Below are 22,707 nucleotides of genomic sequence, written 5' to 3'. Positions count from 1 at the left end.
TGCTGGAGAATTACCCAACAACGTTGCTAACTTGTGTGTTAGACGGAAGGCCTATCTCTCCACTCTCCCACCTCCCCTGCCAGCTGCTGACAGGTGCTGTATTTATAAAGGCAATAAACATCTTCAGGAGCACCCCCACCCTGTACCTCTCCGTGGGAGCCATCTGTTTGCTGATCCCAAGCCAGCCCGATAAGCAACTGTAAATACCCAGGGTGGCATAAAGCCATATTTTAGCCCACTATCCCGTGGGAACGGGCAAAAGCCAGTGCTGCCATGTGAGGGCGCGGTGGGCAGCCAACCCTCACCTGGTGCAGAGCACATCTTCGTGCAAGCTCCCTTGGCACCGCTGACACTGGGTCCACAAGCGCGAGAACTTCTCCTCCAGCGAGCTCAGGTGGGTCACCTGCAAGGAAGGGCAACGGTGCAAGGAGGAAGGGCAGGCAGATGACCCAACCGGGGCATTCTGACTTCAACACTACTCAATATTTATAGAGCACTTTCGAATATTCTAACCTCTTCAAATCCACAGTGCTGCTGTGATCTTTCCAATAACCCCGTAAGGTATTATTGTTATGTCAGTATTATTGCTTCCATGTTGCAGATTGGGAGTACAGCGGAGGAGGCGATAGCCCAAGTGACTTTATGGCAGTCACTTCCTGATTTCTAGCTCTCTTGGCCATTATGCTATGCCAATGAACCCATTTTCTAAGCTTAGATCCCAGAGGGCTGGCTTCCAAGCCCCATTTCTCTGCACCACAAGCCAGGATTTTCCAAATTATAATGCTTAAGCCTAATTCATCATACACTTTGTGCTTGATGTGCACTTGTGCAGGTCTCCCAGGCATTTCCTTTTATCCAGCTAGCAGCGAGCCCAGGAGCCCCGCTACAGATCCACTTACCTCCTTCTGGTAGAGCTCAGACTGGCGGCCCAGGCAGAATTTGCACACAGCACCTGATGGAGAGCAGGGTGTCAGAAAGAATTCCCATCCTCCCAGCATTTCCACCCATTCCCAAGGAAGGCTGCCCCCCAGGAAAGCTTGAAGTTGCATTTCTTTTGAGAAGATTTGGTGGATGGATCTGGATCTGGATCATATTCAGGATTTGGCTGCTCCCCCTGCTTTATGCCTGAGGTTTTGGCTCACTGTCAAGCCAATCAGCAGCCTTGGAGTGCTTGGGTTGGTTTGGTCCAGTCTTCTACTTGGCTCACTCGCTTGAGTAATCTGGAATTATTCATGCTGCAATCTGCTTGCTGTGGTGCACCTACTCCCTGGTACATTTTAGTCTTCTTTTCAGCTTGGCAGAAACCATGAAGAGGACACCTACCCCTGAATGCTTCTCCTCCATAAGAGGATTGGTCATGCGGATTAGGACCAGAGACTTCCAGAAGATGTAAAGACAACCCATGGGAATCTGTCCTGATTTATTCAGAATATCCCTACTGAACAGTTAATAATGGAAGTAATTCTTCTGAAATAGATAGAATTGCTAACAAATCCTATTGATTTCAATGGTTCTACTCCAACTAAATCTATACAACCCAGGACTCCTCATTTCCTGCCCTTCTCTACACCAACGGTTAGGAATCATCTTCCTCTCAAAGAAACCAGAGTCCTTTTTTCTAGATTGTTGGCTTCAGATCCATTCAGAAGAATCTATCACTCTTCAGTGCACACCCTCACAACTTATAGGTGACCTTCTCTTTTTTCATTTGCAAATATGGGAAAGAGGGAGAACCAGGGAGTCACAAAGGTTATGTTATTCTTGTTTTGGAAGAGAGAAAATGGAAAAAAAGGCAGAGTGATTGAAACACACTGAACTATGTGGCAAGTTCCGGCAATAGGAACTTGCAAAATTTGCTGCTGGTTAGAAGTGCGTGATGGGGGAGGGGGGCGAAACGTATTTCAATAGACTCCACACAGCAGAAACAAAGGCAGACGAGCAGCGGCAGGACCTCACCATGGTGGCTGAGCACGGCCCGGCAACCGATGCAGGTGCTTCGCTTGGTGGCGAAAGCCATGAGGCCTCCGACCTTGGCTGTCAGTACGGTTTTGCAGCGGGTGTGCTCTCCCTCTGCAAAAGGAAGGAAATGCAAGATTGAGCCCACTCAGCTCCACGTCCCATGCATGTACCAAGCAGGCCAAAAACCATCGGTACACAGCTCATGCTTTTACTGCGGTGGAAAGGGATGTGGACCCCGTATTTCCTTCAGAGCATCCCCACAGAATACAGTGTTGCCCGGAAATGCACAGAGCTCCTTATTATAGGATGCCCATCACCATGAGATCTCTGGCCGAGTGTAGGGAGACAGGCATTGACGAGACGTTTAGGACTACAACTTCCATGATCCTTGCATCTTGGCCATGCTGACTGGGGCTTGTGGGAGCTGTAGTCCAAGACCTATAGCGGGCTCCAGGTTGCCTCTTACAAAACCAGATTGGAGTTATTCCCTTCCCAAAATCCTAAGTCAGCCCACTCTCTTCTCACCCCCCCCCATGTGATCAGATTCAAGCCTGGAGACACCATCTGCTAGAGGGACAAATTCTAGAGGAATCAACAGCAGCAGAAAGAGAGGAACCAATTCCTTGTTCCAACGACGGGCTGCAGGCCCACATAAACTGGCCAAAGGGCACCATAAGACACCCCTTTGGAGCTGAGACAAGGAGTGGACAAGTGGACATGGCCAACTCTTTCTCCACTTGCATATTCTGGCAAGTATTCTGGACTATTCTGCCAATGCAACCATGGAACCATGGCTTTATTTATTATTTCATTTCTATCCAGTCTTTAGTCCATCATGAAACTCAAGGTGGTAACATAGGATTATTAGGCAGTATCCCCTCCAGGCACCAACCAAATCCAGACCTACTTAAGCGAGATGACTGCCTCGTGTGCCTTCAGCCTACAACTTGGGTTAGGGTTGAGAGAGAGATTTTGAAGCCTGCTGGAGATTAAACATGCATTTTGCTTTTCTCTGAGGGCCACACTCCAATTTTGCTCTGCATTACGGGTTGCTGTTCACACTCACTTAGCAAGTCATTCTGGGCCTTGCCCTCCCCCAGGATGGGTTCGAAAATGCGCAGCAGGGGCTTGGCAAGTTGTTGCTCCAAGTAGTACTGGGTGTCAATGGGCAGGTTATTCTCCAAAACGTAGATAGGATCCTGAAGAAGCAAAAGAGGTGAAAGATGTTGACAGGAAATGCCTTCATCTATTTCAGCCTACAAATGGCCAGTGCTCAGCGCACACGCCCACGCACAGGCAACGGCATGGGAAGCTCAGGTTATCAGCAACCAGCTTTGGAGATCAGGTCAGTTATGCAGCATTAAAGTAGCTGCAGCTGCAGCACTTGGGCCTGAACACAGAACAACGGACAAGGCTGGGACCAGCTCCGCATAAGGAAGATGTTTCTCTCCCTTCCTCAGTCAATTGGTTCAAGCAGGTCGGAAGAGAGAAAACAGGGGAAGGTTAAACCCAGCCAAGCCCCGTGCAGGCATCCTTTCCCTAGGCACTCCCCCATTAGCCATCATGTGCTTCATCTCACAATGACTCACTTCAGATTTCATATAAGCAGCAACGCCTTTGGCTGCACTAATAATGACATACGGCACTCGGTCTCCCAGGTTCGGGGCACTGCCAGGGTCCCGCCGCCGCATCCTAGGGGGAGAAGACATGTGAGCCAACGTTGAGGATTGCATGGGATGGCAGCACAGCAGAATCCAGCCCAACTCTCAAAGCTGTGTTTAAGCGGGGAATGCTGGGGCCACAATATTTCTCCAGACTCGGAATGGGTTGAGAAGGAGCTGAAACAGTAGCGAGAGAACAGAAAGCTCAACCATGTGATGGTAAACAATACTATTGACGTATTTTCCTAGAGGAGAGAGATGGTTGAGAAGAAATGCGGAGGGGGACAAGGGCCAGAGAACAAAACCCAAGCACCCAAGCAGTTGGGCAGCAGCTACGCCGACGAGGGTCACTTTCACCATCTCAACCTTTTGTTTGTCGAAAGGCAGTGAAGCAGCCAAGCAAGAGAAGCAGGTGCATTACCCCAGAGCATCTTCCTGTGGCAGGTGAAATGGCTGCAGTCAGACAGGAAACCCAGAGCAGAGGGGTGGGCGTCACAGGAGGTTCCTCTTGCAGCTGTGCCTGCCAGGGCTATTTCTGCCCTTCCCTTCAGTCATGCCTCATCGGCCAGCCCACACCCACACAGCTTTTTCCGCTGTCCAGAGGACAGACAGGCCCGTGTTTCTCAGGGCAGACTGGGAAGGCAAAGCAGACTAGTCCAGCGCCATAGATGGATCCACGGTACCTGCCACTCACAAGACCCAAGAGAGGGGTGGCAGTTCAGTGGCACAGCGTATGTTCTGCATCCACAGAAGGCCCCAACTTCTATCCCTCTATCATTTGGCCTGGTTTATTTGATGTGTTATTACTGATACTGGAGGCTTTAACTGACCTACTGGATTGTTAACTAACCTCTTGTTTTAATTTTATGATGCTTCAAGTGAATTATAATTGAGTTTATGTATTATACTCATGGCTGTCGTATTTGTTTGCTCTGTGAACCACTTTGACAAAATGTATTGTAGAAAATGCACTACAGAAACAGACTGATTATGACTGTGCTGGAAACCTTCAAGGGCTGCTGTCAGTCAGGAGCAGACATTGATTCACACAGAACACTAATCCATGACTCATTTAATCCATGGTTTCTTGAATTCTGGGTTGTCATGGTGTGCAAACCCAGACATGCTAATAAACCGTGGTTGGTTAATTATGAACAATTCAAAAAGAAAACCAGGTTTTTTGCCCGTTTGTGAACTTGTGTTACTTAAACCAAGGGCTGTCGCTATGTATGAACCCAGAACGATAGGTTGTTCATGCCTTGTTTCACTGGATTGCAGAATGACAGGAAGGGGGTGGGGGGAACCCAGCCACTCTACGTGCCAGTATACAGTGTTGAAATGGTATTTGGCATCCAGGGCAACAGAAGGAATAAGAGGAGAAAAACAAACAACTCAGAGACTGAAAAAAGAGTCTGTAATTCGTTTGACTGTTCACCAAACAAACTCTTGGCAAGACAACCAACCATGGGTTAGTTGTCAAACCAGGTGGATGATAGTCTGATTGAGCAGAAGGTAGCTTCTTATATTCAGTCTATCTGCTCCAAATCTGGATCTGGGGCGTCCTGAGGTCAGAAGCCTCCGCTCTCCACTTTCTTCTAAAAAGGAAGATGAGGAGGAAAAAGGCTCCCCTTCTCTCCATCAACTCACCGCTCGGCCAACTCCACATGAGCCTGGCGCCCTGCATATTCATCTGCGGTGCGTGTCAGTTCCTTGGTGATTACAAGCTGCGAGATGTCAACTCTGTTGCACAGCAGATCCGAGATCACCTCTTTAGCGTGGGCCACGGCGCCTGTAGGGTCCCTACAAAGATGTGTAAGGGTGGCCCATCAGAGCTCTCCTCTTTTCCAAGAGAAAGGGCTCCAGAGGGACCAAGACTTCTGATCTCCAGCAGAATGCAGAAATGCATGGGAGGCACCTGGGTGAGCGATTCTCTTGATACCTGGCAATTGGACATTCTTGTTTAGAAGTCAGCTTCTCAGAGTTTTATTCTGGCACCCAGAAATTTGAACTATTGGTCAGCTCCAGGTCAAACACGTGCTGTTCCCCGCTTCCCAGCACACCGCCACTACACCGGCAAAGGGCAGGTCCCATCCAGAATGGCGCTTCATCCCACACACCACAGACCTGTCTATGAGCAGCTTCTGCAGGCAAGTGTTGATGAGGTTTGCCACGAGGGGACAGTTGTCTCGGCGCACCGTCTCAATGCCCTTACAGTCCATCTTGTCGTGCGTGTCAGGGTTGGAGGAGAAGTACAGGCCAGCATAGCGCTTCTTGTTAATCAACAGGTAGGGGAAGTAAACCTGGCCAGTGGGCAGACGGAGAAAATAGAAAAGGCTTGTCCTCTCCCATATTAGCTTCCATGCACCAAAGACAGGAAGATCTTTTAATCTGGATTCCCCTGCACTGACTGGAGGCATACTGGGAGATGGTGTGATGGACAAGGGGGATTGTACACACAGCTGGGGAAGACTAAGTTTTCAGCTACAAACAAACAGATGGGAGTTCATCTCCCAACTGACCAAAGGCGGCTTCCTTTAAAATGCAAAGAGTGCTTCCAGAGACACCATTTTTGCTTGGGCAGCATACAAACTAAATACATACACATTAATTTCATTTTGAGTAGTTGATATCACAGCTTGCAGACAGTCACAGGTAGATTCTGAGCTGTGGTGAATTCAATATCATCTGCATCTACCATCTGCAAGAAGTGTTATTGGTCTTTCGGTGTCTTCTCCCACCTTTCCTATCACCTCCTCATTCCACCTTTCTGTCTGTCTGTCTGTCTGTCTGTCTGTCTGTCTGTCTGTCTGTCTGTCTTTATTTATATGCCTTCCTTCTGCAGAGCCTCAGGATGGCTTACATAAATAAATAAAAATAGCAATAAAAACATAATACAAATAAATTCCAGATCCACCCTGGCTGCAGATTAAAACATAAATAGCTAATATTAAAAGTTATTAAGATATTGTTGAAATAAAAAGGTCTTAGCCTGGTGCTGAAAAACAAATAACGACGGCACCAGGCGGACCTCTCTGGGAAGCGCATTCCATCAGCGGGGTGCCACCGCAGAGAAAGCCCTCCTCTGGGTACCTTGCCTCCTAATATCATTCACGGAGGGTTCCCAGAGGAGGGCCTCTGCTGCTGATCTCAGGGGGTGGAAGGGCAAATATGAAAGAGGGAGTTCCTTTAGGTATCCTGGTCCCAAGCCGTTAAGGGCTTTATAGGTAATAACCAGCACCTTGAATTGAGCCCAGACTTCTATGGGAAGCCAGTGAAGCTGGTAGAGAACTGGGGTTATATGAGAATAACGCCCAGTCCCCATCAGCAACCTGGCTGCTCTATTTTGCACCATCATAAGTATCCGGACTGTCTTCAAGGGCAGCCCCATGTAGAGCGCGTTGCAGAAATCCAACCGGGAAGTAACCAATGCATGTGTCACTGTCGCTAGGCAATCGTCCTCCAGGTAGGGACGCAGCTGATGGATTAACCAAAGCTGAGGAAAGCGCTCCTTGCCACCGCAGTCACCTGAGCCTCCAGGGACAGCTCTAGGTCGAGGAGCACTCCCAAGCTGCAGACCCTGTCCTTTAGAGGGAGTACAACCCCTTTCAGGGCAAGGTCTGAGTCACCTACCCAGGAGCTCAAACCACCCACCAACAGGACCTCCATCTTGTCTGGATTGAGCTTCAGTTTATTGGCCCTCATCCAGCCCATTACCTCAGCCAGGCACCAGTTCAGTACAGCCACTGCCTCACCTGGATCAGTTGAAAAAGAGAGGTAGAGCTGGGTGTCAGCGTACTGATGATTCTGCAGCCCAAACCTCCTGATGACCTCTCCCAGCGGTTTCATGTAGATATCAAATAGATATTGAATAGTGTATGTATATGTATATTAATACAAGGACACTTCCTACCCGCTGAGGATCATGTGTGAAGTTCCCGTTTCATTGGCAAGCTTTGTACATCCATGCCTGCAATGTAGGACACGGAGAGGCCCCTGCACCCAACTCACCTTTTCAAACTCCAATTTGATGGGGGGAGTGAAGTGGCTGGAGACCCAGGTGGCTGCTTCCCTGCCTACTTCCATGGCCTCTGCAACTGACGGCACACCCAGGCGGCACATGACGGAGTCTGTGTCCCCATAGACTACCTGCGACAAAAAGGGGATACTTGGCAGAGGGAGCCATTGCTCATGGGTAGAGCACCTATTTGGCATTCAGAAGGTCCCAGGTTCAACCTTCCGCATCCCCAGGTGGGGCTAGGAAAGAATCTTGCTTGAATCTCTGGAGAGACACCCACTGCCTGTTACTGCTGACAATACTGGGCTAGGTGAACCCATGGTCTGACTCAGTATAAGGAAGTTTCCTATGTTCCTAACGGAACCTTTGGAAATGATTACTCACGTCTCTCGTATCTTACGGTTTCTTTGCCACGCCAGCTGCCTCCACCACAAGCCATGCGGTGCCTCTCTCTCTTCCTCTTGCAGCTTCAGTCTCTCCCCCACTCCAGCTTATTTCACTGCCTTCCTCTCACTGTTCCAGCTGCAAGACTCGTCTCCCTCCTGACCATTCCCCTCTAACCTTTGCATCAGCACCGTAGCCATTAGCAATGGTATACTTGGACTCCACCAGCTGCTTGGTCTTCTCAATCATTTGACGTCCAAATCCAGTCACACTCTGGAAAAGAGGGATATAGGCAATGTCTCAAGTTTTGGGATGAGATAAATAGAAGACCATAAGGAAATTTCTCAAAGCAGCCTTTCTGAATCTGGCACCCTGCAATTTTAGGCTGCAACTCCCATCACTCCTGACCATAGGCTATACTGGTGGAGGATGATGAGAGTTGTAGTCCAAAACAAATGAAAAGCCCCAGGTTAGGGAAAGCTACCTTAAACATAGTTAGAATCTCTCCTCCACACACTTGCACTATGCTGCCCATATGATTTTTGCCAGACACGTTGATGCATCCATCCCCTCTGAAGCACATCCGAGCCATGGATTTCCTAACCTGTGTGCCATAGAAATCCTGCTGCTTTAAACCCATTCCAATAGGAAGCAATATCCACTCATCACAACTATAGGAATGAATGGTGACTGTATTTGCAGAGAGGTTAGCCTGGTTTTTTATTTTAGTTAACACAAGGAATGAGAGAGTTTGTAGACTAAACCAGGGAGGTCATTTTTACTCTGATCCGGGGAGACATCTCAGATCATTCCTTCTAAGAATGAACTCAGATGGTGACTGTCCACTATGGCAGAGAACCACACAGACAGAGAGGGAAGGAGGATGGTACTGACTTGCTCGGTGGAATTCCAACATTTACAGAAATGCAACATGTCTTTTAATAATAAGGAGGCAACATCTCTTCCACCACCTGGAAGAGATACGGCTTGTTCCAGGATGTTCACTTAGTAGCCATGGATGTTGGGTGTCAGCTGGGAAAGAAGAACTGGGAACTTTGGGGCAGACTGTCCTACTGGTGGAAGGCAAGCCTGGCTAACTGGAACCCTGAACAGGCACACTCCTATTAGTTCTGGGGGTTTTAGAAGTGGTGATGGAAAGAAGCTACAAAAAGCAAACAGCCTGCTTAATTTGCACGGAGTCTACAAAATGCTCGGGTCTGGTATTTGGCGGACCCCTGATGTGGAGCTCTGTTTAGATACTGCTTGTTGGGAGATTGTGCATTCCCATTTTCCAGGCAGACATTCTCTTGCTGTTTAATCCACTGTACAGAATTATGAGTAAGACTATAAAAGTTAAGAATCATCAGTTCAGCATTCTATTCTCAAAGTGACCATCCAGATAGACCTCTGGGCTCTCACAAACTGTTCAGAGGCAAGTACCTTCCCCTTTTATTTGTCCCAACATGTGGTATTCAGAGGTACAGTCACATTTTTGTTTAGCAGCCAAGGTAAATAACCTTTACTCCAGCCTTCCCTTATCTAGATTCCCTGCAGATGTTTGAGAATATAAGTCCCACTGTCCCAGTCCATTGTCCATGCTGGCCACAGCTGATGGGAGGTATAACCCAAAACATTTGGAGTGACCCAGGCTGGAGAAGTGTGCTTTAAATAGATCTATCCTCCATGGAAATCTTTACCTTACATTGATTTATCTATTATTACTGTTATACTAAGGAGACCTTAGGTACGTGCAGAACAATATTATTTGTTATACAGTGGGTATGATGGTTAGAGTTTTGAACTGGGGACCTGGAAAATCCAGGTTCTAGTCCCCACTCAGCCATGACATTCACTGGGTGACTTTAGGGCAGGTTGTCAGCCTAACCTGCCACACAGGGCTGTTGTCGTGAGCAGAAAATGGAGCCATGGAGCCACCTTGAGTTCCTCACAAGAGGAAAAAAGGCAGGATGCAAACGCAATGTAATAATATTATTATATCCCTCCTTGACTCCAAGGAGCACAAAATAGTGTACATGAGCTTTCTCCTTTCCATTATCTTCACAACAATCCTGGGAGGTGGGCTAGGCTGAGGGTCAGTGACTGGCCCAAAGTCACCCAGGAAGTTTTATGGATGAGAGGGGACTAGAACCTGGATCTTGCAAGACTCAGTCCAATGTTCTAGAACTAAACCTCACTGGCCTAGATTAGCTTTTAAAAACTAATCTAAGCTACTGGCAATTACTGCATCATGTACTGGTTGATCTTCAGTTCATTTATAAAGTTCACCTATGTTCTTTGTGAGCAGGACTCCATTCTGCCTGTCCGAAACCTACTGCAAAGCAACTGAGAAGCACTGGTTCATTTAAAATGTCAGAATGCATGCTTAATAAATTATAGCAAGCTATAAAATGACAGAAAGACCAAGGATCATCAAGGGAAGGAGACCACTAGGAATTCACCCAAATTCGCTTCAGCAATAGAGAATGAACTACCCACCTGACCTCTGCTGATAAGGCAACCAGCTAACCATGTGAGAGAGAACTGATAGTTTCAGACACTCCATGGATGTTAGCTCATTATAAAACAAAACTGCAACCTGAGAACTCCCCATCTTTGAGAGGGGTCAGGCTTACCTGAGAGATTTCAAGGCAAGGCAGCTTGCCCACTTGGGCACCAGTGAAGCCATACACAGAGTTAGCGCTGACCTTTAGGGCCAGCTGCCGTCCATCCAGCACCTGGCGCTTGAATGGATCTGTCTCCCGTTTCAGCTCCTCCTTGGCCCTGAACCAAAGAAGGGACAGAAAGAGGGAGAGTAAAGAACAATGGCTGATATTCTACATCGGCCTCTTCTACCAGCCTAGATTGTTAGGAATTCTTAGAAAACCTACATGTTGGGTCATAATTGTTCACTCTTAGTAGACACCCAATTTCCAAAACTACCAGACTCTGCATTACTGATTGTCATCCTTTTCCCACATGCACCTAGCCCACTACCCCAAAAGCCACATCATTCTGGTTTTCAAAGTAGCTCTCCCAATATCCACTCTGGGTATCCAAGCATTTTAATTATCTTTCTTCCATTGATTTAAGGTTTTTCTTCCTTAACTCTTTCTTGAGAAAAAAAATAGGAATTCTTTTGTTAGAAAAGGCACAGATAATGGTTCCTGTCCTCAAAGAGCCAGGTTATTATCCCAAGTAGCCAGGTGTATGCTACTGTGACAGGCATCAGCTTTCTAAGGTCTCAGGTAATGGCTTTTCCCAGTCATACCACCCAAGATCCTTTTAAATGGAGAGGCTGGAGAATACAGGAAGCTGCCTTATATGGAGTCTGACCCTTGCTCTGTCTCAGTGATTCCCAAAGTGGGCAGTCCCACTCCCATGGGGAGGGTGGAAAGTCCCAGTGATTGGTTGTTTTAAATTCACAGTACAGCAATAGACCTAATACAAAGGAAGAGGCAAGGAAATGCTAGGGTTGTGGCCCAAGAGAAACAGGGGTGGAAGCCCCAAAATGTTTGGGGACCACTGGTCCATCTAGTCCAGTACTGTTAAAGGTGGCAGGCAGCAGCTCTCCAAGGTTTCAGGCAAGAGTTTTTCCTGCCCATCCCAAGGTTGCTGGAGGTCGCCCCTGAGGCTTTGTGTCTTCTAAACGGGGTGCTCTCCCCCTGAGCTACAGCCTGGACTCTCTGTTCCCAACAGCCTTAAACTCCTGCAGATGCCTCTCCTCTCACTTCACCTCTTGCGGGCAGCCAGCAAATTCTCCAAGATCTCGGGCAGCAGACCTTTGCGAACTGAGGCCTTCACAAAATGGTCCCCAGTGGGGGTGCGAATGAACTGCTCTGCTGAAAGCCTAGTGGGAAAAGGCAACCATCCATTTAAATCAAACAACCTGAGAATTTAACTGCACTTTTTACAAATCCCAGCCCAGTCTCCAATCCCTTCTCTGAATTTGGCAATATGCCTCATTTGGAAAGCCCCTAGTCTCAGTTGGGGTGGCCCCTTCGATCAATCCCCACTTGTTAAATCCACTCCTCAAAAAGACCCTTCCAGGGAAGAGGGGACCTCCCCTTTCTCCAGGGCATCAGGGACCAACCACCACAAGAGTCACAATGCCAGGCAGGGTAGGCTTGTCCCTTGATTGCTTTGCAAAAACTTGGCTTTCCCCTCTCACCCCACTTCTGGCATGCAATTGCCATCTTAGGCATCAGGAAAGAGTCTCCCTTTCCTACTTCAAGGCTCCAATTGCTTCTGCCATATTCATGCTCTGTGCAGCCTAGCAAAATGTCAGCCAGAGGTCCTTTTCCACTTACCCATAGTGCTCAACTGCCCCCTTTTGTAACAGTGTGGTATAGCACAGGTTGTGAGCCATCATAATGGAAGGGTACAGGGAGGAGAAGTCCAAGGTAGCTATGGGCACATCATAATAACTACAAGAGAAAAGGATCCTGTTAAGTAAGTCCTCTATACTTCATCAGTGAGACAATACATCCACCACTGGCTTCCTTCCAGAGAACCCAGGAATTCCAGCTGCCAATCACTGGTCTGTCTCTCTCAGTAGGCATCAAGGGAGCATACAGGAGTCCCATACCTCACTCAGTCTCATCTGAGGCTTCTCCCCCATGCAGTCCAACCAGGACCTCCTCCTCCACTGACTGAAAGCTGGAGCAGCATGGCCTTCTCCCCAAGCCTGCTCCTTTCTCCCCTCCTGCCTCACATCACTGTATTCCGGCTCCGTGACCCAAAGCCTACCTACCGCAACGCAAAATGGGTGGGTTCAGCCACCACAGCAACCCCTTCCCTAGCTCATGGCATGGGAAGAGGATCATTTTCCTGCTGCAGTCCTTGCAGTGCAGGCCTTACCCCTTTTGCGGCTCAATGACAGTAGCGCCAGCGTAGTCTTCCCCGCCCTCTGACTTCACCACTGGCATCACCAGATTCTGCTTCATGGCCTTTGGGTGGAAAAAGGGTGTCAATTAAAGCTTTCTCTGGGTGTTCCACCCTAAGCCACAGTATCATGGGTCTGCCCAACTAACCTTGTTTGCTATCTACTTGACAACCAGAGTTCTTTTATTATTTGTTCTTTTTTTATATAACACACAGAGTGTTTTACAGGGTAGTATGATTTTTTTAAAAGTGAGACAGATCAGTTTCTGTTTACTCCAGCTGAAAGGCTGATGTGAGAGGGGTGTCATGAAAGTTATTCTGGCAAAGCTAGACAACAGGAACTGTTTGACTCTATTCCAGCCATGTGATTTTCAAGATGTTTGGTTGCCAAAAGTGAATAGGGATTCATATTATTCTGTAAGCTACTCAGAGAGCCCTTGGGCTATGTAGAGGCATACAAGTTTCTCAAGCAAGCGATACTACTGGTTCCTTTGTGATCCTGTCTTTCTAAACAAGACACTTGCAGCAGTTTTTCTCAAGGTGACTAGAGCTGCCAAATCCAGAATTCAGGACAGTACCTAATCTGCATATCCCCCCTAAAGATCTCAGCACTTGCTGAAGACCTGAAGCTGCCTAGGAGGTAAACTAGAACAGTGCAAAGCAAGAAGAGGGAAAGGACCACCTCCTCAAGGCTGCTTTATCTAACATAAGAGAGAATCAGTGTGGTGTAGTGGTTAGAGTGCTAGTTTTAAGATGGGGGGCTCCCAGGTTCAAATTCCCACTTAAGCACAAAGCTTACTAGGTAATTATCAGCCCAGCCTACCTGAAAGGGGAGCTGTGACAATTTAAGTGTTCTGTGGGGGTAGGATAATATACATCACCAAAAGCATTCTGGGGCAAGATAGGATATAAATGTGATTGAAAGTAAAACTGGATATTGTGGTCAGTTGTAAGTTGAGTAGGCATGCACTTGTACAATGGAAACAAAAGGAAAGCAATCAGGTGGTTTTTTTTTTTTTTTTTTTTGTTTTTTGAAGAAGAATGTTTTCAGCCCAATCCTAGGCATGCCTACTCAGAAGCAAAGCCCTCTACGTTCAACTGGACTTACTCCCCGGTGAGTGAGTATAGGGTCACAGCCTTAGATGGCAAAATCTTTGGCATGTTTTGTAATGATACAAATGCTTGATCTGAACAAACACCCACCCCCAATTTTCCCTTGTGCCCCTCACCTGCCGCAGCAACTGGGAGACCACCTTGATTTGCTGCCCCCGTGCAAGGAGGTAGCCAAGAGGGACACCAGTGACTCTCGCCATCTCCATATAATTGATGACACACATGAGCTTCTCCAGAAGCCGCAGGGGAAGATAGGCATCCTTCAGGCAGTACACAGCCAGGCGCCGCCGTGACTGGTCAGTGCCATTCTGTGAACAGGAGAGAGAAAAGGCTTGCATATTAAGGGCTGAGGACATAAATATACCTTTGCTTCTGGATATAGAAACAGAAGAGACCAAGTTATTGGCTGCTCAAGACTACAACTGTCCCTGCATGAAGCAAAGATGGAATGTTGCATGTATAAGCAAAGAGAACTATTTTGTCCTAGAGCTGCCCTTTTCCTGCAGTGTTAATGCCCCCTTTATGTAATGTACTGCAGGCTATGAAGTATAGTTACAGAAGCAGCAAAGAGAGGGACAGGCATCACCTTCGATTTGTACATCTCAGCTTTTTAGGTTTTGGAAGGGGTAATCTTTTGATAGTATCATTGCCTGTTACATTAGTGGCCACTAATGTATAATCCCAAAATTATGAACCACCCACCAGTGGAAGTTCAGCAGATTCAGGAACTTGGACTACAGGCTTTCAAAGCCTGCCTAGTTTTCATAAGACAACCTTTTTGGTTGAGTGTACCTTTTGTCTTCTTTTGGCTTCATTGACTGAAGTACAGGGAGATTCCCCTTCTGATTATTGTTCCTTTTGAGATGTTTTATGGGAGTTTTGTAGATTTTTTCTCAAAAGCAAGAAATAAAACTAAGCATAATGTATAGAAAAGGCAAGTCATAAATTTCCTAAAAAAATAAATAGTGAAAGTGATAACAATTCCCCAAACAGGATGTTTTGCTGTCACCATAACAATTAAATGACAGCAAAACATTTAGCCCTCCCTACAACCAGGAGGGCTAGAAAATAGCTTTTTAAAAGGGTAAAGATCCCCTTACATCGAAATCTTGTTTGCAAATATAATGGGACAGTTAAACTCTAGGTCATGAATGGGGAACCACAGTATACAGGGCCTATTTATCCAATCTATGGCCTCTCCTATTGGCTACCCTGCCCATAAGTCAGGCCGTTAAAAGCCTCTTTTAGTGCTAATAAACACTTTTTAAAAGCCTAACTGCTGTGCAGCCAAGGGCTAACCCTATTCCTCACATACTGTGATCTCCACTCCCCCTCACCCTCTGGAAGTAACTAGAGTTTAAGAGAAACCTTCAGAGGTGCTAGTGATGGCTTTTCCAAAACTCCAAAGTGCTGCTGCTGGGCATGAGGATGGGAGGCAATGAGAGAGAAAGAAAGAAAGGGGAAAGAAAAGGCAGGAGAGAAAGTTGCATGCCTTTGGCTCCAACAATGCCCATCAATGGCATGGAGCCCGAGAAGTTTTTCCCGTAAAGGAATGTGGTCTACCAGTCACAATAGACTCCCTACATCTGCTCAACTTCGTCACACTATCCCAGACAAGCCTGAGTTGATACAGCAGTAGTTCTAAGATAAAGAGTCAAACTGTGCCACACTGTATTTTACAGAGAGTCTACCTAATGAATTGCCTTAAACAGAGTTAACTTTATCCCACTCCTTAATCCCAAGGAACCCTAGAAATTGCAGTTCAGGACAGTGGCGGGGTGTGGATAAAAAGTTAACATATTCTTAGCGACTGCCAGGAAGACTGTATAGTCCAATCTAAGTCACTGAAGCATTCAGGATATAGGCATCAGAAGTAGGATTGCCTACAATGACAAGCTTCTACCATTATAAGTCTCAGCTGGTAAAATGCTCAACAGATGGGAATGAAGTAGATCATGCAGAATAAAAGCCACCAAATACTTTTGTTCAAAAGAGAGGAACCTGAAGGTCTGTGATAATTGAGTGCTGCACATCTTCTTTCTGCTCCTGCAGGAAGTGATAACTGACAGCATTTAATGTGTAGGACCGCAATTTGTAATCCCTGAGCAGGACCTGGAAAGGAGATGAAGAGGCAAGTTGTGAGAACATGGTCCAATAGGCATAAACTTGTGTTTGCAAAACTGCAGCTGGTGTCTCCACCTGGCCACCTGCTCTCCCTCTCTATAAAATGGGGGCCACCAGCCTTTCTTACTTGAAGTAAATCAAACTGGGCTCTGCCTTCCATGTTAATGACTTTATTCTCCCGCCGACCCATCTGCTTGGACTGGAAGGAAGAATCACGTATGACAGACTTGCGGGCAGGAATGCGGCCCAGGATGGGAAATGTATGAACCTGGCAATACAGAAAAAGCAAGCTGTTAAGACAAAGGATGGGGTGAGTGGATGACAGTTCAGGAGTTGATAAATAAATGAACCAGCAAAAGAGTTACTCCTGATTGATTGGCTAAAAGGATTCTCCAGATTAATTGGAAAGTAGATTTTAAAAAATGATTAAAGGGCACAATCCTCTACATGTTCAGACAGCAAAAAGTCCTGCAATTCCCAGAATTTTCCAAATGCTGTGAACTGAAGGACCTTCTTCCTGTCTAATCTTCTTTCTTCCAGTCTAGGATTGCTCCTGAAAGTTACTTTCGATACAAATCGCTTGTAAGGACTTCCTGTGCTTTTTTCCATAGAACTGCTGGCTTTTCCCCTTCTTATATGTAAATTAAGATTTTAAATCGATCAAGTAAAGCTGTATGACCTGTCAACAAAACCAAACACTCAAGAAGATGACTATCTTTGTGGGAAGCCCTGTATGGAAGGGAATGAACCTGAACCTGAACCTGAACCTGGGGTTTCTAGCAGTAAAACAGTAGGCATGGATTCTGATAGAAGAATCCAGGGTTCACTTTAAGGCTTGGTGATTGTTTCTACAATGAAAACTATTCAAGATTGATTCAATTGTTCTGCCTTGTGGTGACTTTACTGTATCTCCTGCTCAGACCAGCAACTGTTGTGACCGGAAGGGTATGGACAGGAACTGACTTGATAAGGTTTTTCTAAGTCATGAAGACTCTTGCTGTGAAGAGGTGGGTTTTGGGGTCACTAGACTGAACCAAAGCAGGTGTGCTCTCTTGCAAGCAGCTGATGCAGACAGAGCAGGAAGAGGAAAGGGGCTTTCCTCCCCACCTCACATACTGATGTTCAACAATGCTTCCAGGGTGAGTTTCAACAAAGCAAATACAATACAAAAAGTAAAAGCATGCATGTGTGTCTCTAGAAGCTAGGAAGGAGCAATGAAAGAATGAAGACTGTGACCTGAGGATTACAGGAACCTGCAGAAGGAATTAAGCATCCTAAGCTTAAAGAAACTTGGTTAGCTCTTCAAGATTCCTGTAGAGTCACAATGGACACTATTGGCAATTCTTTTTCGTCTGCTAATCTCCCATTTCCTTAATCTTTAGCCACTCCTTCCTCAGGTTCTAGAAACATCTATTTTTAATTGGGTGTAAATCACCCTGGAAGCTTTGTTAAACAGTGATATATAAATGTAGTAATTAAAACAAATCACAGATCTCTGTGTATGCCAAGACTTAACAAGAAGGATAGCCTTTCCAAGTGTTTTTATAGGTAATGGCTAGTTTTCCACTGACAACAACTCCACACTCCTTCCTAGAAGCAATAGCACAAAGCAGTGTTTATGCTTACACTAGAAGAGTTGCATTTTCTGTGTTCAGAAGGAAGATGAAGGTCCAGTTTTTATTTACTGTATGACCAGCAACACAACTCCTGCCTGGGATGGAGGGAGGAAAGTGGGGCTTACTTTGAGAGTTTGTGCACGTGTGATGAGATAGGGAAGGTCAAAGTTCTGGATGTTATAGCCCGTGATGATATCAGGGTCAACAGCTCGCATGAATTCAGCCCAGGCCTGGAAGAAAGTTGAAAAGTGACAGGCTCATGACATTATAGGCAGGTTCACATAGCCCAGTACTGTCTGACTTGGCTCTCCAAGATCAAAGGCAGAGGCCTTTCCAAGCCTTATCACCCGAATTCAGAAGATGCATAAATAAAACTTTCCTAAGATCTGTGCTTCACTTCCTTCTCCTCCCCTAAATGGATTTCTGCTGGTCTAAATAAAGGAAACCTTTAAAAATACTTTCTACAAGTTCCCCAAAATCAATAGCCACCCTGCCTAACCATGTGAGGAAAATGGGAGTGAATTTTGAACAACAGAGCATGTGTGAGTCATCAGATCCTGTCACCAGAGTCTTTACCAAAGAGGTTTTCCCAGGCACTTGAGGGCAAGAATAATTCTTGGTAACCACGTACGATGACCACAAGTGCCTGCCTCACAAAAAAGGGCCCTTGCATCCATATAGCCGCTGGCCTTATGTGCCTCCTTTGTCCAGTTCCCAGATCTGCTCAGTTCTGGTCCCCTCAGGGGCTTGCAAGCTCTTTCCAGAACAAGCCAAATTAAAAGGAAAGGAGAGGAAGTGGGCAGAGTAGCCACAAGTCCACCTGGTGAGCCATTCAAAGCCTTCCTCCACAAGAAGCCTTCTTCCACATTACTGGACAGTGAAATAGCTTGAAATAGTCCAAAGTGAATTTTAAGTGTTTTTTAAACATCACTTTCAGATCCATCACTTTAAGAAGAAAAAAATAAACAAAAATCAAAGACCAAAACAACAAGATTATAGTATTCCAAGAGCCTCTTCCCTCCCCCAGTCAAATATTCTATCCATCTCTATATTTTTAGGGCTGAAACACCAACATGGTTTTCTGACAGCCTGGCATATAAAGAGGAGCAGGATAGTCCTTGAATCCATTTTCACATATTCAAGTATAAATGCATGACATTCTCCCCTCCTTTGCTACCCAGATTGGGTATTCAGCCAACATTCCACTATATTCCTATATCCTACCACCAGTCCTTGCTTCCCTTACAGTCAGATCAGTGCTCTAGGCCCACCTCAAATCTTGTAACCTAGACACTGCCTCCAATACCTTGAGCAGATCAGCCTCCTTTTGGAAGCAGAGCACCTGAGAACCAACAATCGGGGCACAGCTCTGCAAGGTGAAGACATTGCGTACAAAAGGGTCCTTCTCCCCCTGGCGTAGGACCATGTTGGCAATCTGGATGACTGGGTCCTTCTCTGGTTCAGGAAAAATGCCTGAGTGGAAACACAGAAGGAGCTTATTAACAGAACAGCTGGAATTTCTTACCCTTCAGGGACTACTATGAATCCACTCTCTTGGTTTAACTCCTTCATTTGTGGCCAACACACATGAAGGCTCACGTCACAAGCTCTTAACCCACACTGTGTCCCATTGTAAGGGTCAGGATGTCTTTAGCCAGTTCCAAGCCTCAGACACCCTGTCCTTGTCAATATAATGAATAATTGTTAATTATATAATCTAAGAATATAGTCTTTCAGTATTAACTGAGATGGGGAACTCCTTTCAGCCTGATTCTATTTCACAGAAGGTCTTGAGGGCTGCATTCCAGCAGTGGACAGGGCTGAAGGCAAAGGCAGAGCGGCTGAAATACCAGCATGTTGTAGTTTAAAGGCATTATTGCCAGTACCTAAGCCTAAGAAGGTCAACCTTTGAGAATGTGCTGGAAAAGCCAAGAAGGCAAAAAGGCTATTGAAGAATCAGTGGTTGGGAAGCAAAGAGGAGGGGGCAAAGGAAGGAGGTGTATCCATCTGAGGGGCTCTGGGGGTGGGTTAGGACTCCAGGACAGCTGGAGTTGGGCCTCAGGGCTGAGGCTCCTCACCCTCACACAGCTGCTGCATTGACCCAAAGGATTTGCTTGCTTCATCCAGCTAAGGCCACCTTGTAGTTAGTCACCTGCCCCTACTGCACCAGGGGCAATACAATACAAAAACAATACTGGTTACCCCGTCAGGCCTACTGCACCAGGCAGCTTGCACAAGCCAAAAGCCTCCGTGTGTGGGTGGGCTGGCAAATGTCCCTGCTTCCTTAGGACTAACTTTAAAAAGAGCTACTTCAGTGCTAATTGTAGATCTCACTACACAGGCCTGTTCACACTGACAGCACTTCTGGGTTATAAACATCTGTCAGTGTAAAACTTCTGGAGTTACCCAGCAGGGCTCTGAATAACTATCCTCCCACCTCCAGAACTTAAATTCATCTCACCACAGCATACTTTGCTCACTCAACTTCCCCTGATACCTTTGCGTCCGGCACATTCAATATCAAAACTGAGCACACGTAAGGGGGCGATGCGCTGCCACTCTCCCTCGGGCGGGTGGCTAATAAAATCCATCCAGGCCACATCAGCCTCCAGCTGACAGAGAGACGTCTATGGGCGGGGGGTGGGGGGAGAGGAGACAGAATTAACAACAAGACATGTTATTACAGTCTTTGGCTATAAACCTTTATCCCCGGAAATTCCCTTCTGCCATACCAACCTAAGCCTACACACAGTGCTTGTATCTTTGAGAAATGTCTCCTTTAGGCATCTCACCTGATATGTCCCCTGCACATCAAACTCTGGTTAGGTTACACCAACTCACTCCTATCCCCCCACCCACAGCTACTTTTGCAGGCGGCATGGGTACTGTCAGGGATTGCAGTTATGGACTGGGAAGACCCAGGTACAACCCCCACTCAGCTACAAAGCCTGCGGGGCAGTTCTGGGCCAGACGAAAACTCTTAGTCTAATCTGCCTCACACAACTGTTGAAAATAAAAGAGTTGTGGGGAGAACTGCGTATTCCATCTTGAATTCCTCGGAAGTCAGGGAAGGATAAAAATGTCATAATTGAAAATAAAAGGCTTCAGTCTAAACCTAATTCTCTCTCTCGGCTACATACACAAAATATTTTTATTCTATCTTTTTCAGGGGGCCAGATCCATCACATAGATCTGATTAACAAGTTGGCTGTGTTGCTTAAAGGATCTGTCCTAGAGTTCCAATTTTAAGCATGACATTCAGGCTATAAAATCCTAACTAAAAATCCAGGAGGGTTCAATTATTTTGTGCCCTTCCACTGAAAATGACCCTCAAAATAGCAAAGAATAAAGATTTAAGATTTCCAGAACTGTTGAAGCCATGTGACAAAAAGCAATATTTTGTTGGCATGTTTGAGAGCTAGTGTGGTACTGCAGTTAGTACTGCACTGGGACCTGGGAGATCCGGGTTCTAGCCCCGTTTGGCCATGAAGCTCAGTGGCTGACTTTTGGCCAGTCACTGCCCCTCAGTCTAACCTTCCTCACAAGGTTATTGTGAGGATAAAATGGAGAGGAAAAGAATTGTACATCAGAATAAACTCAAGCTGTCATGAAAGTACACTTCCATATTATGAGATGGTAACTGCACTCACAGGTTAGGAAACTGAGCATAACATGGAGCACCCCCAAATGTCTATCAGTGAGAAATACATTAAACATATATTTTAATAAGGAATAGAAGAAATAACTATGCTGGGAATCTTACAAAGAGGAATAAAAGAGACATTTTCTCCATGGCTTTATTACTTCCAGATATTTTACATCTCTAGTCTTTCTAGAGTAGCGTTCTTATTACATAGCTTTTAGAGACCATTTTTTGGTGGGAGTTAAGTAAGGTCTTAGAGTAACAGTATAGGAACACCTCATCTTAACTTCTAAAAGAAAGTATTTTATAACTGAAAGCTGTTTAAAACAGCCCTTGGAAAAAGAAATAGGGAGAAACTGTTCCCCCCCCCTCCTCCTCCAGGGCCTTCACATCTCTAATTAATGACATTATCTAATCTGAAACTCCATCACTCAATAAAGACAAGATCCATATCCAATATTGTAGATGAGAAATCCCACTTATCCACTAGAAAAACATTAAATGCCACAAGCATGGCTTGAAATCTCACTCCAAACACTAAAGGTTACCTCTAAGTCAAGTACTGAGCAAAGGCAAGTCTGACACCTTCACCAGCCTTCCCTAGCCGGATGCCCTTCATCATCTCCAGTCACGCGGAGCAGGAGATGATGGGCAGGTGGGCTAAGCTAGATGGAAGGCCAACACACCCAGGCAGCAACTGGCTGAGGAAGGCTGACTTATAATAAGAGGACATTTCCCCAGAAGCTCTACTCTATACTTCAGTAACCTGTTCCCCAAAGCACCTTGGGTGGATTCTCCTTGCTGGATTCTCCAACAGGCTGTTCCTGCCTCAGGTGATATTTTCCAGCAGGCAATTCAATCCAGTTGCAGCCAACAACATCCCGATCCACCATAAACCTACATTGGGAGAGAAAACTTGAATTTTATAGCAGCTGTGCAGAAAGACTTGAAAATGCACATCTCTTCTCTCAGCCACAATTTAATTTTATTTAGGTGTTCCTCTGTAACCTTTTGGGCAAAAGCTCTCTGTGCAGTGCACAAATAAGACTAGAGATCAGCCTTCCCAAGCCTAGCCTTCCCAGTACTTTCGACTACAAATCTCACCCCACCCCCACCCCCCAGACAGTGAATATTCAGTAATAGGGAATGCTAAGACTTATAGTGGGGGAAACCTGCCATAGAACAAGTTATATGACAAAAAGGGGAAGGGTTGAACTAAGGTAAACCAACCATTAAGGGTTCAGAGATGAACCGATTTTCAGCATACTCAGAATCCATCCAGGTGTGCCTGGACCCCACTTTCCTTGGATA

At 46.1% G+C, this 22,707-nt stretch overlaps 1 protein-coding gene across 1 annotated transcript in view; it reads right to left on the bottom strand.

The window, feature by feature from the left end:
- Positions 1-22,707, bottom strand: part of POLD1 (DNA polymerase delta 1, catalytic subunit) — a 31,087-nt gene that overhangs the window by 800 nt on the left and 7,580 nt on the right. The window contains exons 7-26 of the mRNA XM_044444742.1: positions 22,179-22,293; positions 20,251-20,380; positions 19,060-19,226; positions 17,879-17,983; positions 16,265-16,405; positions 16,015-16,125; positions 14,130-14,321; positions 12,877-12,965; positions 12,327-12,443; positions 11,753-11,866; positions 10,653-10,800; positions 8,197-8,292; positions 7,629-7,766; positions 5,745-5,920; positions 5,268-5,420; positions 3,549-3,651; positions 3,026-3,158; positions 1,957-2,070; positions 900-952; positions 306-403 (exon numbers count right to left, since the gene is read on the bottom strand). Coding sequence (XP_044300677.1) covers positions 306-403; positions 900-952; positions 1,957-2,070; positions 3,026-3,158; positions 3,549-3,651; positions 5,268-5,420; positions 5,745-5,920; positions 7,629-7,766; positions 8,197-8,292; positions 10,653-10,800; positions 11,753-11,866; positions 12,327-12,443; positions 12,877-12,965; positions 14,130-14,321; positions 16,015-16,125; positions 16,265-16,405; positions 17,879-17,983; positions 19,060-19,226; positions 20,251-20,380; positions 22,179-22,293 — 2,493 coding nt within the window. The remainder of the gene's footprint in view (positions 1-305; positions 404-899; positions 953-1,956; positions 2,071-3,025; positions 3,159-3,548; positions 3,652-5,267; positions 5,421-5,744; positions 5,921-7,628; positions 7,767-8,196; positions 8,293-10,652; positions 10,801-11,752; positions 11,867-12,326; positions 12,444-12,876; positions 12,966-14,129; positions 14,322-16,014; positions 16,126-16,264; positions 16,406-17,878; positions 17,984-19,059; positions 19,227-20,250; positions 20,381-22,178; positions 22,294-22,707) is intronic.

Source organism: Varanus komodoensis, unplaced genomic scaffold (assembly GCF_004798865.1).
Source record: "Varanus komodoensis strain SLA01 unplaced genomic scaffold, ASM479886v1 scaffold45, whole genome shotgun sequence".
In the NCBI taxonomy this organism is placed as follows: Eukaryota; Metazoa; Chordata; class Lepidosauria; order Squamata; family Varanidae; genus Varanus; species Varanus komodoensis.
The sequence above is the reverse complement of the archived record's forward strand: the minus strand, read 5'-3'. Positions and strand labels throughout refer to the sequence as shown.